Here is a 19737-nt window from a genome sequence, read left to right as displayed (position 1 = left end):
AAGGAATGCCATCACTGAAGTAGGCTCTTCCACTTTCCTCAAGTGAAACATTCGCTGGGTTATGAAGAGCTCCAAAAGAACACACAGTGCCCTTAGCCACATAATATTCAGTGAAGAATATTTGAATGAATGATCCTGAAAATACTGAGTATAACTGAATACCACTCTGGATGTCATAGCTGGGCATCATGAGTCAGAATATACTGACATGAAACAAAACCTTGAAACTGATGTTTTTTGTTTGTTTTAATGATGAGGCTAAAAACTTTTCTTCTTTTCCCTTGGTTCTTGACCATGGCCTAAAATGTAAATTCATCTAATTAGCACTGCCCTCTCCTACACTTTACCCAATCCTATTTTGTATCCCCTTTTTCTCCTTCTGCTCCCCTCCCTCATGATCCTCCCTCAGAGGAACAAAGTCTTTCCATGTAAGCCTGGCTCTTCTGTACTCACTGGTTTCCCTGCAACCTCTATAGGTGAGGTGGGGGATCACCTTGCTCCATTGCTGCTTCCAAACTTTGCTTCCTATCTTCCCATAAAAATCCTTCTTCCACTGAAGTTCATGCCATACTTCTATACATCCATCACACATCCATGTATCACTTCATCCATGTACTACAATAGCTGGCAAATAGCAAGAACTAAATAAGTACTGGTTAAACTGTTGGTTCTTCGAATAAATGACTGAATAAGAGTTGTTTTCTTGGTCATGCTTTCAGCATTTGTTTGAGGTTTTGGTATCTGATTCTTTAAAAATTTTTTCTGTATCTTCTTTTCAAATCTTGATTCTTGATGAAGTGTTCACGGAGAACCACAGTTTCAGAAATAGACCAGTTTATATGTAGCACAAAAATTTTACCTTCCTCCAAATTCCTTGATCTTGAGTGACTTACTTCACCCTTCACTAACTTCAACCATATTGACCACATCTAGAACCATTCCCTGTCCTTTTGTGTGACCACAATATTTATGCTTTCACGTCTCTTCTACCCTGTTTCCAACTCCTTGACACTTTCATTTCTTCCCAGTGGTCTCCTGACTGTGCTTCCCTTCTTATACATCCTAAAGTACTGTCTTAAAATGTACTCAACACCCTCTATCCTTCTTTTCCTCAGTTCTGCCTAATTCATTTGAAAGTAAACCCAACTTGAAACCTACATTACAATTTATTTTTTTTTACCTCACTCCAACTCCTCAGCACAGCTGGAAAAACTACAACCTTGAGGTCTAGTGCCACTGCCCTTTGCTCATCACTGAAGGATCTTCACCAGCTACTTGTCAGCCATATTTACCATGCCTTCTAATCAGTCCCCTCAAAGCCCTAGCCCTACTCTACCTCATTCCCAGCAGATGGCATGGGATTCCCCCATTTTTGGTCTTCTCCACATATAAACTGGTCTGTTTCTGAATCCAGCCTAGTACTTCCTTCATGTATCTGCACCAGTTTTTCATTCCTGTTCTATAGTCAGTCTTCCAATTCTCTTTTATTGCCTGTGGGCCCTTGTTTCAATTATTTTATTTAAAAAAAATTTGTCTGAAGGTTAACTATGTACTGGGCTCTGTTATAGATGTTAGTGCACAGTAGGAAAACCAAAATGGACAAAATCCTGTCTCTCACTGGGGAATAGAGGAGGGTGGGGCAGGTGTGAAGAAGAAAAAATAAACAAATAGAAAGTTAAAAACAAAAGAGGTAATTTCTGTTTTCATAGATCTCATCCATGCCACAGGAGAGGAAAACCAGGTGTGGTGGTCCCACCTACTGAGGATGAGGAGGATGATAAATTAGAGGCCAATCTGGGCAATATAGCCAGATCCTGTCTCAAAATACAAAGGGATGGGGATGTAGCTCAGTGGTAGAGCACTTGTCTAGCATGTACCAGGACCTGGGTTTGATCCACAGTATCACAAAAAATTTTCAAATAAAACATTTTTTTTTTTTTTAAAAAAGAGGGAAACACTGACTCTTGAAGGAGACACTCTATGTTGAGAAGTCAACCTCTCCACCAGCACCCCCAACTCTAGTGCACTCTTTCAGTCCAAGGACAACTTCCTTGGCTCCTGAATTGCCTTCTTACTGCATCTTTGATGTCTAATTCTTCTCTTCTTTAAAGATCACCCTGTATAAACCATCTCTAAATTCTTACTTTCTTGGTCATCATTTTAGATGAACTCTAGATAGGGAAGAGGGTTGGGAGGGAAAGGGAGGGGGCAGGGGCTTACCAAGGATGGTGGAATGTGATGGACATCATTATCCAAAGTAGATGTATGAAGACACGAATTGGTGTCAACATACTTTATAGACAACCATAGATATGAAAAATTGTGCTGTATATGTGTAATAAGAATTGTAATGCATTCTACTGTCATTTATTTAAAAAAAACAATAAAAATAATGCATATCTAAAACAACAACAAAAAGCTGAAGAATAGATGATGTACTTCTCAGTTGTCCAGAACCTTCTGTTCTACCACTTCATTCATTCCACTCTGGAAAATGTACCCAGTGCCACTTCAGAGTGCCAAATCTGGGTGGACTTTTCCCTGCCTTACTTTGCTACAGTACAGGTACTTGTTGCTCTTTCTCTTCCAGTTCTCCTTAAATACTGATGCTAAAGGCAAAATTCCACCTTTGTCCACATTCTCTTTCTCTATGTACCCAATTTACGTAGGATGGCATATAAGTTTTATGATCCTAATGGGATGCCTTTGGGAGTAAAGGAGGATACTTTTAATAATTATTACTCTGGGGTAGCAGATGCAAACCAAGATTACCCCAAACTAGGATATATGGTCACTCTCTTCTTAGGAGATTGATAGCATCTACTATTATAGTCTTGACTGACAAATAGCTGTAATTATTTGCAAACCTCAACCAGTAGCCTTGATAATGACATTGAACATTATTTTCCAAATCTTCAGGTGATGGTTTCTCATAGGCATCTCAAACTCAGCATGGCCAAAACTCAATCATTTATATTCCTAAAACCTGTGGATCCTTGTATTTTCTCCCCAATGACCCAGCCACTGAAGCCTCTAAAGCAGGGGATTGTTCTAGATTTCCCATTCTCCCTTACCTATCTCCTAACATTTCTGCATTCACTCTTTTTCCCTAAACTACTCTTATAACTTTTTATCTGACCTTATTCTTTTTTTTTTAATTTATTTTTTTATTGGTTGTTCAAAACATTATAAAGCTATTGACATATCATATTTCATACAATAGATTCAAGTTGGTTATGAACTCCCGATTTTACCCCAAATACAGATTGCAGAATCACATCGGTTACACATCCACATTTTTACATAATGCCCTATTAGTAACTGTTGTATTCTGCTACCTTTACTATCCTCTACTATCTGACCTTATTCTAATCTGTCTTTTTCAAGTTCATTTTCCATGTTGTTGCAAGAGTGATCTAAAAGTGATCATACTTCTACTTTGAACCTTTTGATAACTCATTTTAGGCTGAAGACTTTTATCATGATTCCTCCTATTTACATCTTCAGTCTCATAATCTCACTTACTAACTCCTTTTACTCAAATAATCCCAAATAGCTTGTAGAAACACAAACACAAACACCACACTCAAAAAGTGGCTTCTCACTTCCGGTCCCTTATGAATGTTCTTCCTTCAGCCTGAACACAGATCACCTTACTGGATTTGCCAGTATATATACCATTTTCTCTACTCACTCACAGCTGGCCCAGAGGAGGCACAGTGTCTCTTCATAAATTTTCATACTACATTCCCTCTCAATTGCAGTATCAGATGTGTCTATTTGAAATTGTTTATGTCATTATTCCCTAATAGTTTGAAAAACTTCTTCAAGACAATAGTAGCCATAAATAACTAAAAAAAATTGACTCTATCTTTAAAAGACAACATCTATTTTATGGATTTAGCCACAAAATTAAAATAAGCTTGACTAAATATTCATATGAAAAAGCAACTTCTTTTCTGCACTTTTCCACATGTGCCCATGTCTTATAAAACAATCAGAAGATTACAAAATGTATAAGGGCTTCAGCTGCCCCCAATTTGCCATGTTTTATGAAATTAAAAAAACAGATTTTAGTTCAGGAGATGATTATATTCAATTTACAAATATATAGGTGTGTGTGTGTGTGTGTGTGTAATGTGTCAGAGTCATGAAGAGACCAACTCTTAAGTGTCTAAGATTACAGAAAATCAGAATACATTTCACAAGTTGTTTGATGTGGAAAGTTCTGTGAAAATATGATCCAAGTGTTTTTTTTTTTTTTTTTTTTTGCTGTTCTAACAGTTTTCTCAAACTGTTTTTTATTACTTACAATTTTAAAAACATACAACTTTCAAAGGGAGATAAATATGCAATATCCAAAAATCAAGTATCCACCATATCTATCCAAACAGCCTCAGCTACTTTCCAGATGTCTTCTATGGTGATTTCCATGTTCTTATATGATTAGCTCCAGCTCCAAAAGAAGGAATTCTCACTTTGTCTGTCAAAACCCAAACTGTTTGACCTTTAAGGCACAGGAAAAAGCTCAATTTTTGGATAAAATGTGGTGCTCCTGTCACTTATTTAATTTAAGTAATTTTGAGGGAATTAAAAAAGTATAATCTAAAAATTTTAAAGAATATTAGTGTTACCAGAGGCATAACAAGAGCATCTGGTACAACTGGTATTCTATTAAGAAATAAAGAAAGCTATGTAGCAAGTTAACAGTCATGATAAATAACAACTCCAAATGGTATATGTTCTTTTGACAAAGTGCTGCTTAATCTTAATAATAGTTTTTTACTTCCTAATTCAGCAACAGTACTTTGTGCAATCTTTACTAATCTTGGCTTATAAATCTTGTTTATGAACTGTGATTATTTTTGAAAAGAAAAATAATTTGGATTACTTTGAAATTTAAAACATGCTCTGATATTTTCTTCATGACAAGGATTATCAGAGTATTGAAAGGGGGTAGGCACTGGCGTTCTGGCTATGGTAAGTTGCCTTAGGTAGATCTGAGGTGATGGGAATGCCTCTACCATTAGACACTACACTGGGGAATGAATTTTGATAAAATTTAACTGGGAAGAAGTCAAATACTCTTTTTTTTTTTTTTCTTTTCAATTGGTAAGGCGATGATACTATAAAAACAGCTCCAACTTTCAGATAAACATTGTTGAATACTACTACATGTCAGAAGGTGGAGCTCTACACATATGTGAAATACTGGCTTTTATATATGAATTTCACAAATATGTGTAACAAGAAGATTAAAGCAGGAGTATCTTGAGAAAAATGGTTCTAAAAAATATTTCAATTCTTTCATGATAAAAATCATCCTCCACATCTCCAAACCTATAATGGCTACTGATAAAAGAGATGCTTACAATTTTCCATAGAATCATTGTTATATCATCTACTATAAAAATTTAGGTATATGTAAATCGAATAATAAAATTTAAAATATATTTTAAAGGCAAAAAACCACTTTTGAAAATCAGGGCCCCCTAGTCGAATACAGGCAAAGTCCTAATACTTACAAGCATCTCGAATGTAGAGTAACATGGCTATGAAGATATAGTCCACTAAACTCAGGCTGAGGCCATCTGCAAACAAGGCATCCCAGACCACCAGGAGGTCCTGCAGAGGGAACTCTCTGCCAAACAGTAGCCGCACCCACCGTCTGTAGAGAAACGAAACAAAAATTTAGAAAATGGTACTTTTGAGTGGAATTATGAACAAGTTATCATTTTCTCATGTAATTGTGAAGAAATTTGATTTATTAACTGAATACAGTGAGCAAACATTATATGTCAAAGACACATTACAGCAAAATTTAAGTTTTGAGTGAACATATATAAAATACAATAAAATCTAAGTTTTAGGCATTTAAACTAATTTTAAAATTCTATACTAGGCTAAGATGATTAAACCTTTATTTCTCTAAGTGTACAATACAAACATGTTTAAAAAGTGTAGAAATTTTTCATATTTAATAAACACCACAAATCCTCAAAAGGAAAAAAGAAAAAATGAATATGTAGTGGTCTAGTAGTTGCCTCATATGTAAAGATCTGAACTAAAAATACAATTTCCCCAAGTTTCATAATCTTTACAATTCTTTGTTAACTTAACCTTTTGCAAGCATTTATATGCTAACAAATTACTATAGCCAAACCTATAAAACTGCATTCTCACATGGTATTCTTATTTAAAATATTCATTTAACATTATATGTAGGGGAAAATTAGTACTCTTGTACATATTTTTTGGTAAAGTGTATATAGTTATTTTAAATGAAAATATAATTATACTTAAATTTTAGCTTTAGAATAGATATATTTTCTTTCTAGGGAAGTATATAACCACCCCTAAATATCCCAGCTTAATTATTCAAGTTGATTTCTATGGCCAGGTAAATGAGTATCACAGAATAGACATGAATAGTAATAGTAACTTTGTGTGTAATTGTATTACATAAATAGTGACATTTTATACTTCCAGCAAATGCTAATTAATCAATTTATATCTAATGCTTACAACACAAATAGGAATAATTCAATTTGGTATACTTTTATCCATTTACTTCAAATTTTATATAATATTGCTACACTTTTCTTAACAAGCCTTTTGCTTAAATACTTCAGTGAGTATTTTGTGATTCTGGCACATAGCAAAGACTTAATTGTTCTAAGTTGCTAGTGCTATCAAGTAATGGAGAATTAAAAAAACTGCTCGTAATTTAGCTAGGAAATATTACTTCTTTGTAAAATTTGAAACCAAATATAACCATCTGTGAAGTTACAGTGAGGAAAAAGAAAATATTTAAATACTTTCCTCTGGGAGTATTATATTTAAGGAGGAATTAAAGTTGTGGGAAAAAAGTATATAACCACCCCTATATATCCCAGCTTAATTATTGAAAATTATGTCATCAACTACTTAAGTTCTATTAATTATTATCACCAAATTAATCAGAATAATTAGACTGAATTTTTTAAACTACATCAATTACTGCATTTTTCAGGGGGAAAAAATGCCCAGGTGACATTCATTTTTTTTTTTAATGCTTACATCTTCTGCCATTTTCATTTATCTTTAAAATTATATTCCATGCTAAAATGATGAGTGATTAACTTAAAATTTATATATTTTGTCAAATATGCTTGTGTTTATGTGCCTTAAGAAAAAATTACTTCTCCCACACTTCTAATTCTTTTAAATTACAAATGCTAATATTTAGTATGCCAAAAAGAAGAAAAATATTTCTAAGTTAAATGGGTTGTTCTTCTGAATTACAAAGAATTAACCAGAGCAAAGAATATCAGGGGAAATAGATATGGGCAAAGCAAAATAGTATGTGGATTAAACCATTTTGAGTACTCCTGAAAAGGATTTTTAACTGACACATACATAAGTGCATTCTTAAACGACTAAAATATTTAGAATGAAGCTACTCAAAATTATTCAATTGATACAAATGAAAGAAAATTCCAACAAAAATAAAACAAACGAAGGTTGGTACACAACTACAGATGAGTGTTGCTATCCTTCCCAGCCTTCCTTACAGCTCAAATGCCTGTAATTTTCCTATAGGCAATAACATTTTTGGTTTCATCACAGACAGTGCTTCAAGAGCAAAATAAACAAAGTAGCTTATTTTTTAAAAATAATTTTTATACCTAAGATTTTTATAACCAAATAAAAGTTATTGCTCAAACTTCTCTTGCAATCTTCCTGCTGGTTAGAGTTGTATTAGCTTAGCTTCAAAAATGAGCCCACAGATACACGCATGCAGCAAATTCCACTGCAGTACTGTCAGGAGGGCAACTGCAAAGGCTGGTAATTTACACTGAATACACTTCTGATTTTTACCTGTGTCCAACAGTTTATATGTTTAATATTTTCAAAACTACACAAAATGCAGGTCTCTAGTAATTTTGTGTAATCTGTTATATGCTGCTTTGTAATTGCTTCACATTGCTTCAAAGTTTTAAGTTGCCACATGACTAAATAATTCTGGGGCAAGAACTAAATCTGCATGTGAGAGGGGGGGGAGGGAGGGAGGAAAGGGGGGGAGGAAGAAGGGGGAGGGGAGGGGGAGTGGGAGGAAGAGAAGGGAGGAGAGAGGAAGAAAGAGAGAGAGAAGGAGGGATGGATGGAGGGAGGGGAGATAGCAGTAGTAAGAGAAAGGGGGCAGATCTACAAAGTTCTTTGTAAAGAGCTCTATATACTTCACTAAGTGCTCTATCTGTTGTTTACCAAGGTCTTGTTAAATACACTGTAAAGCCACCTGTCACATTACTGAGAAGCAAAGGTGTAGCTAAATTGGAAGCATAGGCATTGATCTTCCTAATGGTGGCACAAAAATAATTCAGGAAGTGGGGGGAAAACCAGAAACACATTAAAAATAATTTATTATTAGATACCTACTATGTTATTTTATATTAGTATTTGTAATTTGTATATACTAAGATATTTTAAAGTAAAATACTCTTTCCTCTATTTTATATGCTCTTATGCCCAAACTAAGGTCAAATTCTCAAAATATTTAAGAACCACCATATGACTAATAGAATGCTGTGGGACCAACAATGACATCAATAATTTAATCATTTAAATCTCAACTGGATTTAGTTCATATATATATTCACAGCACAAAAAATTTCCTGTGCTATTTTTGGGCTTTACTTCATTGAGCTTAAAAGCCAAGGAAAATTCAGCCTATTATGGAATGAGTTACAAATAGAAATTATTTCAGGAAGCTTTTGTATTCTTAGAAAGGAACACTTACTCTAAGAAATGAGGTCTTATAAAAAAGTCACTCCTACAATTAACATGCTTTTATTGCAGTTAAAAATATTTAGTGAGAGCTGAAGTTACACTTAAGGGTAGCATTAAACCTTTCTTTTTCCCTTAAAGATAGCTACAGTTTAATTGCTTGATACTATTAATCTTGCTTTATGTATGTTACACCTGCAGACTGCAATATTCATATATTTTATCACTTGTGATAACACAATAATTCCTATTTTACCAGACCTACTTAGTAATTAAAATCTGTACAAACAAAAAAAGATTATCTGAAGTATTACAGTTACTAATAAGCCACTCAAAGACAGGGCAGTTTCTGTTTGCACCTATACTGTTATTCTCTATTTTAAATTTCTGTGTAACTAAGCTGCTATTCTCAGAAATCAGTAACTACTGATAGTGTTATTGTGTGGTGAATGACCCATAGAAACACCATGAGAAGTCCATTTTTAACCATCAGTTTATAAAAACGATCCATTTATGTTTTAATAGCCTTGGTCCAACATGGCTGTAGTGGGTTATATAAGGAGAAAGAAATTTAAATCCTTGACCTTCATTTACCTTTTCTTTTAATGACCCTTTAGTGTCATATTGATATATCTATCTTACAAGAACAAGTAATGTAGGAAAGCTATATTTGACTTAATTCAACAAACTTCACAAGGGCATGTCAAGTAACCTGTGATCATGAAATGATAGCACTTGGTAAGCATGTTGAAACACAACAGAGCAGTGTTATATTTTTGCTCAATTAAATTAATTTTAGGTTTTGCTTTCTGTTCACTTCTTTTCAGAGCTAATGAATTTTAAATAATCAATGCCTGGTATGGAATAAACACAGAATCCAAATTCTGTTATTATCGGGAAAAAACAAAAGCAAGTCAAAAATGTTTTTGTGAGGTTGAACACCTAACACCTGGACTAAATTTAGGCTCTTCTTATGTTGGGTTTCTTTGTCTTTCCTGTTTTCAAACTAATTAATCCCGAGTATTCCTTTGAACTAACTCTGTGAGAATAGTCAAAATTAGAATTTAATATTGCATTTATTATAATTAAGGTCACAAAGGCATTCTCAATTTTAATTCGAACTTTAGAGAGCAACTTTACAAAAAGATGGAAGGACAAGTAAGTAACTTAGTTCTAATTTTGCACATCTTATTCCTGGAAGGGTACTACTACACAGTACATTCCTAGAAGATGCTTGACTTGCTTAATAAAGTTTTTATCAACTATTTCAAGTAGGTCCTTCTAAAAATATTTGGGATTTGCATGACTTGGAAAGATTTGAATCCTTTAAGCCCATCAAACTCTGCTTAAAACAAAATAGGAAGATCAGAAATGTCAAGTGATTTGTGTTTAAAGAATTCAGATATACTTTCTTAATGTTCCTGGTAATTTATGAGTTGAACCCAGCTTGGATTTGGCATTAAGGAAAGACATGTTAAACCTAATTTAACCCCCAAAGCATATGTACTTGTACTTCTAAAAGTATATTTTTGACTTTGAGGAAAATTCTCAGTTCCTTTCAGAGGGCAATACATAGCCCTTTATTAAGGAAGGTTTCTTATTCCAAAAATAAGTTCCTAATAATTATCACCCATCCCTACTGTAATTTATTCTCCTTGGCAAGTGTTTGAAGCTGTTTTGTCAGAACAAATGTAATACGCCCTTTGCAAAAATAGTCTGAATAGAAAGTACAGCCTTGTGTATCTTGTTTTTCTAGAGATACAAAAAGCTCATGAAGATGTTGGATAAAGATGACCATGATATTTTAAGGCTGTATATATAACCCTTGAATGTTTTTATACATGCACCAACCTCTTTTTAGATCTATGTCTGCTATTATAAGTACGACATTTCAAAGACTAATTTACTAGTAAATTCAAATAAAGCTAATGAACGATAACAGATATAGCTATGGAGTAACGGAGGCCTCCCAAAAGAAATGATGGGCCATTCAGATTTTTTTGTAACTCCAATCCTAGCATAAGATAAAAAATGAAGAAATTCAAAACAAGGTTACAAAAATGATGATATATTTTAAATGTTAACATTTACCAGTCAATGATTTTAAACACAGATTTACTATGATGGAGAGTTTATTACAGGGAATTTTGAGAAAATATACTCTACATATTAATTTAGATATTTGCATTATCATGGAAACATATTCTAGTAAAAGAAATACAAGTCCTTGCATTTTGAAAGAACAGCATATCTTCATTTCTAAAGGGTTCTTGGGTTAAGTCCTCATCTGTGAGGGGCTGATCAGTATGGCTCAGTTATCTAAACAGCCTGCAAATCAGCACTATATTGGAAAATGACCATGACTTGGCAATGCTCATCTTTACTGAGCTGGAGCTAAAGTGGCTTGTGGTAGGGTGAAGTGAACATTCTTCACTGACTTCCTCTCCTGTCTTATGCTACCTCTGATATGACCATTAGTAAGAATGGTATGAAAAACAATGAGAATTTTCATTTAACAAATATTTCCTGAGCATAGGCAAATACTGTGTTAAGCCAAGACTAGATGTTACAATGACAACTCTCAATCAGTAACATGGAAATTATCCAAAGTAAATTTTAATTCAATAATAATCCTATCAATCTGCCTTCCTACAGACACTTTTCATTTTTCTGTGCCCCCACCCCACTAAGTCCTCCAAAGAACCCGGGTATGTTCAGGGAATGCAAACTAATGGCAGCATTAGCTAAATATAATTAGGAAGGTAAAAACAATTTAAAACATTACTGAATACATTTCAAAGCCAAGTATTAATGGTTTTTGGATTATCCACCATTTGGGATTATATATGCCCTAGTTCCCATCCATTAATGCAGATAATCAAGAACTGAATGTGGGCTGGGGATACAGCTCAGTGGTAGAGTACTTGCCTAGTATGTGCAAGGTCCTGGATATAATTCCCAGCACTGAAAAAAATAAAAAGAGCTGAACATACCTGCATGGGGCCCAAGTGACTTACAAGGGGTAAAGAGAGAGGGAATGGGGTGGCGAGGAGGGACTGAGGCAGGGGAAAAGAGGAGGGTGGTAGAGGGAAAAGAGGAGGGGGACAGAAGGTGGGATAGAGGGAGGGAGGGGGGAGAAGGGGGAAGAGAGAGGAGATGGGGGGAAGGGAAAGGGGAGAGAGATGGAGAGAAAGACAGAGGGAAGGATGGAGGGAGGAAGGGGGAGAGAGAGAAAAACCAGGAAACCTGGAAGGCACCAGTAGAGATGAAGGGCAGTCAACTCCACTGCATTCATTATTTAAGGAACATCGGTTTCTTTACAAATTTAGAAGTCCAACACAAACATCACAAATTACTTCTCCCTCAAAGTGGGAGTTAAATGGAAACAAAAGTGTTAAAGAGGAGTTGCAGACTCCACTTTATCCCTAGCTGATAGGTGAAGTTTAGTGTCCAAACAATTTTATAATCAACTATGTGTGTGTGTCTATTATTTTTTTAAAGGACAAATATACGCTAAACAAGGAAAATTCTTTCTTATGCATGGAATATTACAACTCAGTGTTTTAAAACAATCACAATTTCTGATGACAGTGCCAAATATCATGCATTTATAAGATTTTTGATTTCTAAAAGTACTACTTTATTTGATCAAATGAGCTTCAATTCTTTAAAAGCAGAATTACTGCAAGTGGTCTGTGGAAGATATGCATCTGAAGAAAAAATTCCTGCTCATTTCAGAGATACAGAGATGATTTTTTGATCACCTACCTCCCCACCCTATTTCATAGTTACTGGGTCAAACAAGGATGGCAGGGATAGGTTTATAGGATTGACAGAGGAACATGGCATAGCCTGAGTCACTCTCATTTAAAAGCTGACTACTTGTTACAGTATGATACTGTAACTCCTGAACATTGTAAAAGACATTGTAAAAAACTGTTTTCCTGACTCTTTTATACTTGTCTTTAATTTTCTTTAATTCCCAAAAGTATCTAATTCAGATATGTATAAGGAAAAGCATGCTTCACATTAATGTGGAGGGTCACAGGATTCAGAATTTACAGTATTTACTACTGCTAGGTCGTCCATGGTAACGATTATTTCTGAGTGAAGAAATGGAGTTTTCTGAAGGAATTATTTTGACAAATCACACTTCGCTATTTCATAAGTGCCACAGCTACAATACAGTAGTAATTACAGCTACAGGACCCTACAAGATTTAGAGTGCTTCCTTTCAGGGAAACTCATTAAGGAAACTATAAAGGACCTTAAACTTACAAAGAAAAATTAATTGCTACTTTTGGTCAGCTGATTTTAGAAAGATTTATGAGGTCTAGTATTGGATATTAGACTAACGGAGAGAACAGGAAAATTCAGTTTAGTTTAGTTTACTAAAGGCATCATAATATACATGTTCATAAATTAATCTGCGTATAAGTCAGTGCAAATATGAAGCAACAAAAGCATAAAAGACTTTAAATTTATTTTCATCAACACATTTTCTTTCCATATTAGCTACCAGTTACTGTGGCTAAGTCATGGAGTCAAAGTGCTTTAAATCTAGGACCCAAGCTCTTAAGCATTGCTCTCTGAGGTAGCTTCCTAGCTACCATCTTTCTCACTTCCTTAACTATTTCATTCCCTGTGAATTAAAATGAAAACTAGGTGAGGTTACTTCTAGTTTAGAGTACTTGCTTATTGGCAAATGTCAAAAATGAATTTTAAAGTATAACAGGACATACAATATGAAGCAATTTTCCTTCTTATCCCTTCCCTGACAACAAACCAACTTTCCCAAGAGCAGTCAACATGCTTTCATAATGGAGCCATTTTAATGCATATATGCAAAACATAAATGGGCGTATATCTTGACAAGCATTTTTATATTTAACAATATGATTGTTAAAATTGATATTATTCCAAATCAGCATATATAGAAATACTTTGTTTTTAATGGTTACACAGTATTCTGCGAGTATTCAGGTCATTATTTAGCAGTTCTTTAATTTTGGAAACATTTAGATTATTTCCTTCTTTATTACGCAATTATCTTGTACAAGTCTTTGTTCTTGTAAGATCCTGGGAAGATACAAAACTGCTTATTTCACGTCACTTCAACACTTTAGTTTGATGTAGGATTTTTTTTTTTGCAAAAATAATATTGAATAATCTCATGAACTCAAAAAAGTAGGGTTAGGAACATATAAAACAGTGTTTTTCAAAATATCGTCTCTAGACATCAGCATAAATCTGGAAATCTGTTCAAAATGCATATTCTTGAACCTCACTTATCCACTTATCCTGTATCTACTAAGAAAGAAATTCTGGGCAGGGCCCAACAAGCAGCATTTCAACAAGCCCTCTAAGTGATTCTGATATAAGCTCAAGTTTCAGAACCACTACTTTCAAGAGGATGTAAAAAGATACAATCTTGGGCCTGAAAGCTACCATGGACCAAGGAAGTTTCAGTGACTCCTAGTGCCTTCAGGCTCTTTTCAGCTACAGGGAGGTCTCTTTTTGCAGAAAGAAATTTTAATGTAATGTTAAATTTACTGTATTTTCTTTATGGTTTATGAATTCCCCATCTAAAAATAAGATAACTGGTTTTGTGTATATCATTGATACTTGTGGAATTCATTTTGGTGCAAAAAAAAAAAAAAAGAGAGAGAGTTTCATGATTTACTAAATACTGTAATACTACATTTGGTGCAAAAAAAAAAAGAGACAGTTTCATGATTTACTAAATACTGTAATACTACAAAAAATTACTGAAGCTTGTTTTTCTTTTGTAGCTATTTTAAAAATTAATATTTTGTGGACATTAATTCTATTCTGCTTATTGTGCAAAGAGTTAATATATATCAGCTATGTCTAACTTAGTAATGTGAATAAATTAAGTACTCTATTTTATAGCGAGTCTCCCTGGTTTACCATGAATTAGAAGATGTATAAGTCACTTACTAGTATTTCATTTCTGTGTAATTCTCCTTATATTTCCTTTAGCTATTAAACAATAAGCTCTGCTGTTATTGAGAGCATGTGTATGCAATGATTAATGATTAAAGAAAGATCTTTACTGTGAATTGTAAACTTTTTTGACCATAAAATTTTCTCATTTCTCTCATTCAATACTATTTGCTTTAAATTCACTTTGTTTATATGAACATCAGTACACATGTCTTCATTTCTGCTGGCTTTTTCTGATAGGCCTGTGCAAAGATTTTTTTTAATCTTCAACTTTTTTCAATTTTCTTTGCTTAAGGGATGATTTTTCACAATAGAATACAGTTGGTTTAATTTTATTTTAAAATAACAACAAAACAAATCTGACTTGTCTGGGCCATGATGAAATAACTGATACTGTATATGTTAACACTATAAAAAAACTGAACACAAAATGTGAAACATTCAGACATTAGAAGATAAGCAGCACAGAACTGTTTTCACTGACACGAGGAGGAAAGAGCAAAAACTCAACTGAGTAACCTATGATAAGTGGCTTTCTACCTGTAAGCACTTTTGAGACTACAGAGCAGGAAAGAGAAGCCAGAATACAAGGAAGGCATTGGCCTTGCTGAGATGAGAAGACAGAGATCAGAAGCCAAGGGAAGTCTGAAGGACATATTACCTTTAAAGAGTAAACTCTACAGAGAACCATTTCAGAACTCTGCGTAGGGTATCTCCTAAGTGCTAGCTGAACACTGCTGTGCACATGAAGGGTAAGCCTCTAGGAGGCCAAGCTAAGAAAAACTATCAGAAAAAGAATTATTACTACTATGAATGGGAAAAAATTGCAAAATTATACAATGCTGAGAAACATTATGTTTTGACCAATCAGATTCAGGAGAGGATGGTATGCATGGAGATTTCAAAAGAAACCTCCGAAGCATCATGCCTTAGTACTTAATAGTAAGGCTAAATCGGCCCTTGGATAGAAGCTACATTAAAACTATATCCTTAAAAAGTCTGAAAAAAAATACTAAAAAGATCAAGAGAAAAGATATTTTCAAGACTACTTGAATTGTGTTTACCTAGATAGAAATCCTAATTAACCCCCAATAAATATGCTTTACTTTATCCTTAAAAAACAACAAAAAAGTTTCAATGATCCCAAAGTAATTTAATAAACAGACTGTCCAAAGTTAAATCAATATTCCTTTAAAGGAAGACTAGAGAATTAAGAAATACAATAGTTATAACATCAAATGTGCAGCATTCAATAATAAAAAAATAACAAAATATGTGAAGAAATAGAAAGTTGACTATCAAACATTTTAGAAATGAGTGATAACCTTATTTTCCATATTCTTTCTGAAAATATGAGATGCAGAAAATCATATAATGAAGCCAGAATTATCAAGATCTCAAAACCTAACAAAGAAGCTATGAGAAAACTGCAGACCAAAATTCACCATGAAATTAAGCACAAAAATCCCTAACAAAATAATAGGAGATTATCTACAACCAATTATGTATAATAATCACTGACATAAGAAAGAAAGAAAAGAAAGAAAGAAAGAAAGAAAGAAAGGTAAAGAGATGAAATAACTGTCTACAAAAATCCCAAACAATCTAAAAAACTACTTAAAATTAATCACTGACTTTAGAAAAGATAGAAGATGAAAGGTCAACATACAAAAGTCAATTATATTTTATACCGAAATAAATGAGTAGAAATTGAAATAAAAAATACCTCAAACTTGTAATCCTCCTGCCTCAGCCTCCTGAGCCACTGGGATTACAGGTGTGTGCGACTACACTCAGCAAAAAATAGCATCTTATGGTAGCATCAAAAAACAAATAAGCCATAAAATACTTAAGGATGAGTAGAAGAAACAAATATTTTTATGCTGAAAACAACAAAAATGATGAACAGACTCAAATAAATTAAAAGATATACCATTTTAAATTGCCTAGAAAAATACTGTAAAGATGCCTATTATTAAAAAATAAACTTAATGGCTTTGATGCAATCTTAATCGAAATCACAGCAACATTTTTGGCAAAAGCAATAGGTCGATTCTAAAATATCAATGGAAAAGTAAAGGACTTAGGAAACCTAAACAATTTCACAAACAAAAAAAAAGCTGTAGGATTCGTACTACTGACATGCAGAAATACTATAAAGTTAAGGGAATCCATTATATAGATCAAGGAAACAGAATAGAGTTTGAAATACACCAACATATATATGACCAACTGATTCTTGCTAATGATGTCAAGGTAATTCAGTCATGAAAGGGTGATCTTTTTTCACAAACGATGTTGGAATAAATGTATATTCACTACAGAATGATTAACCTTGTACCTACATTTCACACTATATACAAAACTTTACTTAAAATTGATAATAGGCCTAAAGGCAATAATTATAAAATGTCTGAAAATAAGTAGAGAATCTTGTAATATTGATATATACAAAGGTTTCTTAGGACACAGAAAATTCTAGTAAAAAAACTGGTAAGTCAGACTTTATCAAAGCTAAAAATTTCTCTTTGAATGACACTGTTAAGCAAATGAAAACACAAGCAACACACTGAGAGAAAATATTTACAAAAAAAAAAACATGAAAAAGGACTTATTTCTTAAATATACACAGAACTCTCATAACTCAATCATAATAAACAAATACCCCAATTTAAACAAATGGACAAGATGTGTGAACAGACCCATCACCAAAATAGAGGTATGGATAGTGAATACCATATGAAAAGATGCTGAATTATGATTAATTATTAGGGAAATACAAATTAAAACCACAATGAGATATTATTATATAATTCACTGGAATGGCTTCTCCCTCACCTGTGGTGAGGCAAGTCTTGCTAGGTTGCTCAGGCTGGCCTCAAACTCTTGGGCTGCAATGATCCTCTTACCTTAACCTTCCCAGTAGCTGGGACTATGGGTGGGCTCAACCATGCCTGGCTTAAAAATGGCTTCTAAAAATGACAGAACAGAGTGGTGACAAGGCTATAAAATAATTGAACTTCTCATACACTTTTGATGATAATATAAAACAGTATTAGCCATTTTGGAAAGGAGTCTGAAAACACTTTAATTGTTTCTCACAAAGTTAAAAAAATATATTTACCAAACAGTCCAGCAATCTGTCTCCTTGGAATTTATCCAGAAGAAATTTGTTTACAAAAACACCTGCATGTGAGTATTTATGTTTTTATTCATAACTATCCCTAACTAGAAAAACCTGAATGTCTTTCAAATGGTAGGGAGATTTTTTTAAAAAAAAGGTATATCCAAGTGTTGGAGTACTACTCAGCAATAAAAAGTCATGAGCTACTAATATGATGAAGCTTGAATGCATTATGCTAAGTGAAAGAAATCAGGCTTAAAAAGCTACAAACCACACTGCTCTATTTATATGATACTCTGGAAAAGGCAAAGCTATAGACACCAATTGAATAGATGAGTGATGGCCAGGGGAAAATTTTTAACATGAAGGAACACTTCTATGTATTGGCTGTGATACATATGGATGTGTATGTCAAACTGTAATAAAATCTGACTAACAAAACATAATCTACGAAGTCTGTCACAAAAACTTAAACCATCACAAATAAACATGGTAAATAATTTTTTAAAAAACTAAATTAATATTAAAGCCAAGTGAGTGAAAATGATGGAATGAATAAATTCCAGTGACTGTACTTATCTCCTAGAGCATTAGGAATGCAGCATGTAAGGAAAAATCAGACTCAATAATCTTCTAGAAAGAGATACCATTCACAAACAATACCATATAGAGCCCAGGGGAAAAACTGTATTTTCAAAATATTTCTGATAAGAGAAAAGCTGAAATAACCCAATGTGCATGCCACTGTTTATTTCCCACAGTCCTCTAATGTTTATTTCAGTCATCTGATAAAATTTTATGACTACCTTCAGTTGGAGATGCAGTATGAAATGTGCCTGCTCTATATTCTCTGGAACCTGAACCTCTGTACTTTGTTTGAAGGAATCATCTCAAACCCAAAATGTCCAGTGCCTACCTCTTGCTGCTTTCACTCTTTTCCTACTTAGGAAGGAGTAACTCAACACTCCAGTTGCTCCAAAAACCTTAGGATCTGCCTGTTTTCTCATTCTTTCATACCTCATATTTAGTCCATCAGCAAATCCTGTGAGATTTGCCTTCAGAACATATTTGCAATTTACCACTTTTTACCAATTTTGTAGATAACATCATCATGTTATTTTGATTAACCAATTAACTTTTAAAATTAAATTTTCATTTTATTAAAGAAGATCTGAGGATCTAAAGTATATAAATAATGAGATTATGGTAGTTATCAAAATAGACAAACATTTCTGTGCTCATGAAGCCTGATGCTAATAGAAACTTACTACTGAGAAACAATTATGATTGAACTAGCTTCCTCACTGATTTCCATGCTTCTACCCTTGTATTCTTGTAGCCCATCCTCATCACTGATTCCACAGTAGTCCTTTCAAAGAGTCAGTCAGATGTCATGTCTCTGCTCAACTTTCTCTAATGGCTTGTCATTTCAGAGCTAGTCTATGTCCTTACAATGAATGGATTTCAAGATCGGATTGTACCTTTTGACCTCATTTCTCACTGCTGTCCTGCTTGCTTTGCTTTAGCCCCACTGGGTTTCAGAATGTCAACTGTACTCCTACTTTAAGTTCTTTGTACTTGCGGTGCCATTTGTTTGGAGGCCTTTTCCTCAAAAATGTATATTTACATCCCACAGCTACTTTAGGTATTTATTCAATCATTACCATCTTGGTGAGACCTTCTCTGACAACTGAATTAAAAAATTGGAACTCTTGAGTCCCGTGTACTCCTTAGATCCATCTAATTTTCTCCATAATATTTAATCTATGCTTCTATGTCTATCTCCTCCATTGTAACAGAAACTTCATAAGGCGAGGGGTTTTCTTTATGTTGTTGTTTTTCCATTACTGCAAAGTCAGTGCCTACAACAGTGTCTGGCA

At 33.8% G+C, this 19737-nt stretch overlaps 1 protein-coding gene across 1 annotated transcript in view; it reads right to left on the bottom strand.

Annotated features, from left to right (window-relative positions):
* The window catches only part of LOC124080732 (TBC1 domain family member 5), a gene marked incomplete at its 3' end in the record, with an annotated part of 424799 nt that overhangs the window by 74703 nt on the left and 330359 nt on the right, over positions 1 to 19737 (bottom strand). The window contains 1 exon segment of the mRNA XM_046426732.2: positions 5526 to 5668. Within this exon segment, the coding sequence (XP_046282688.2) occupies positions 5526 to 5668 (143 nt within the window).

The sequence above is a fragment of the Marmota monax genome, unplaced genomic scaffold (genome assembly GCF_021218885.2).
Source record: "Marmota monax isolate L192 unplaced genomic scaffold, Marmota_monax_Labrador192_F-V1.1 WCK01_AAM20220418_F8-fsc00452, whole genome shotgun sequence".
NCBI lineage: Eukaryota > Metazoa > Chordata > Mammalia > Rodentia > Sciuridae > Marmota > Marmota monax.
The sequence above is the reverse complement of the archived record's forward strand: the minus strand, read 5'-3'. Positions and strand labels throughout refer to the sequence as shown.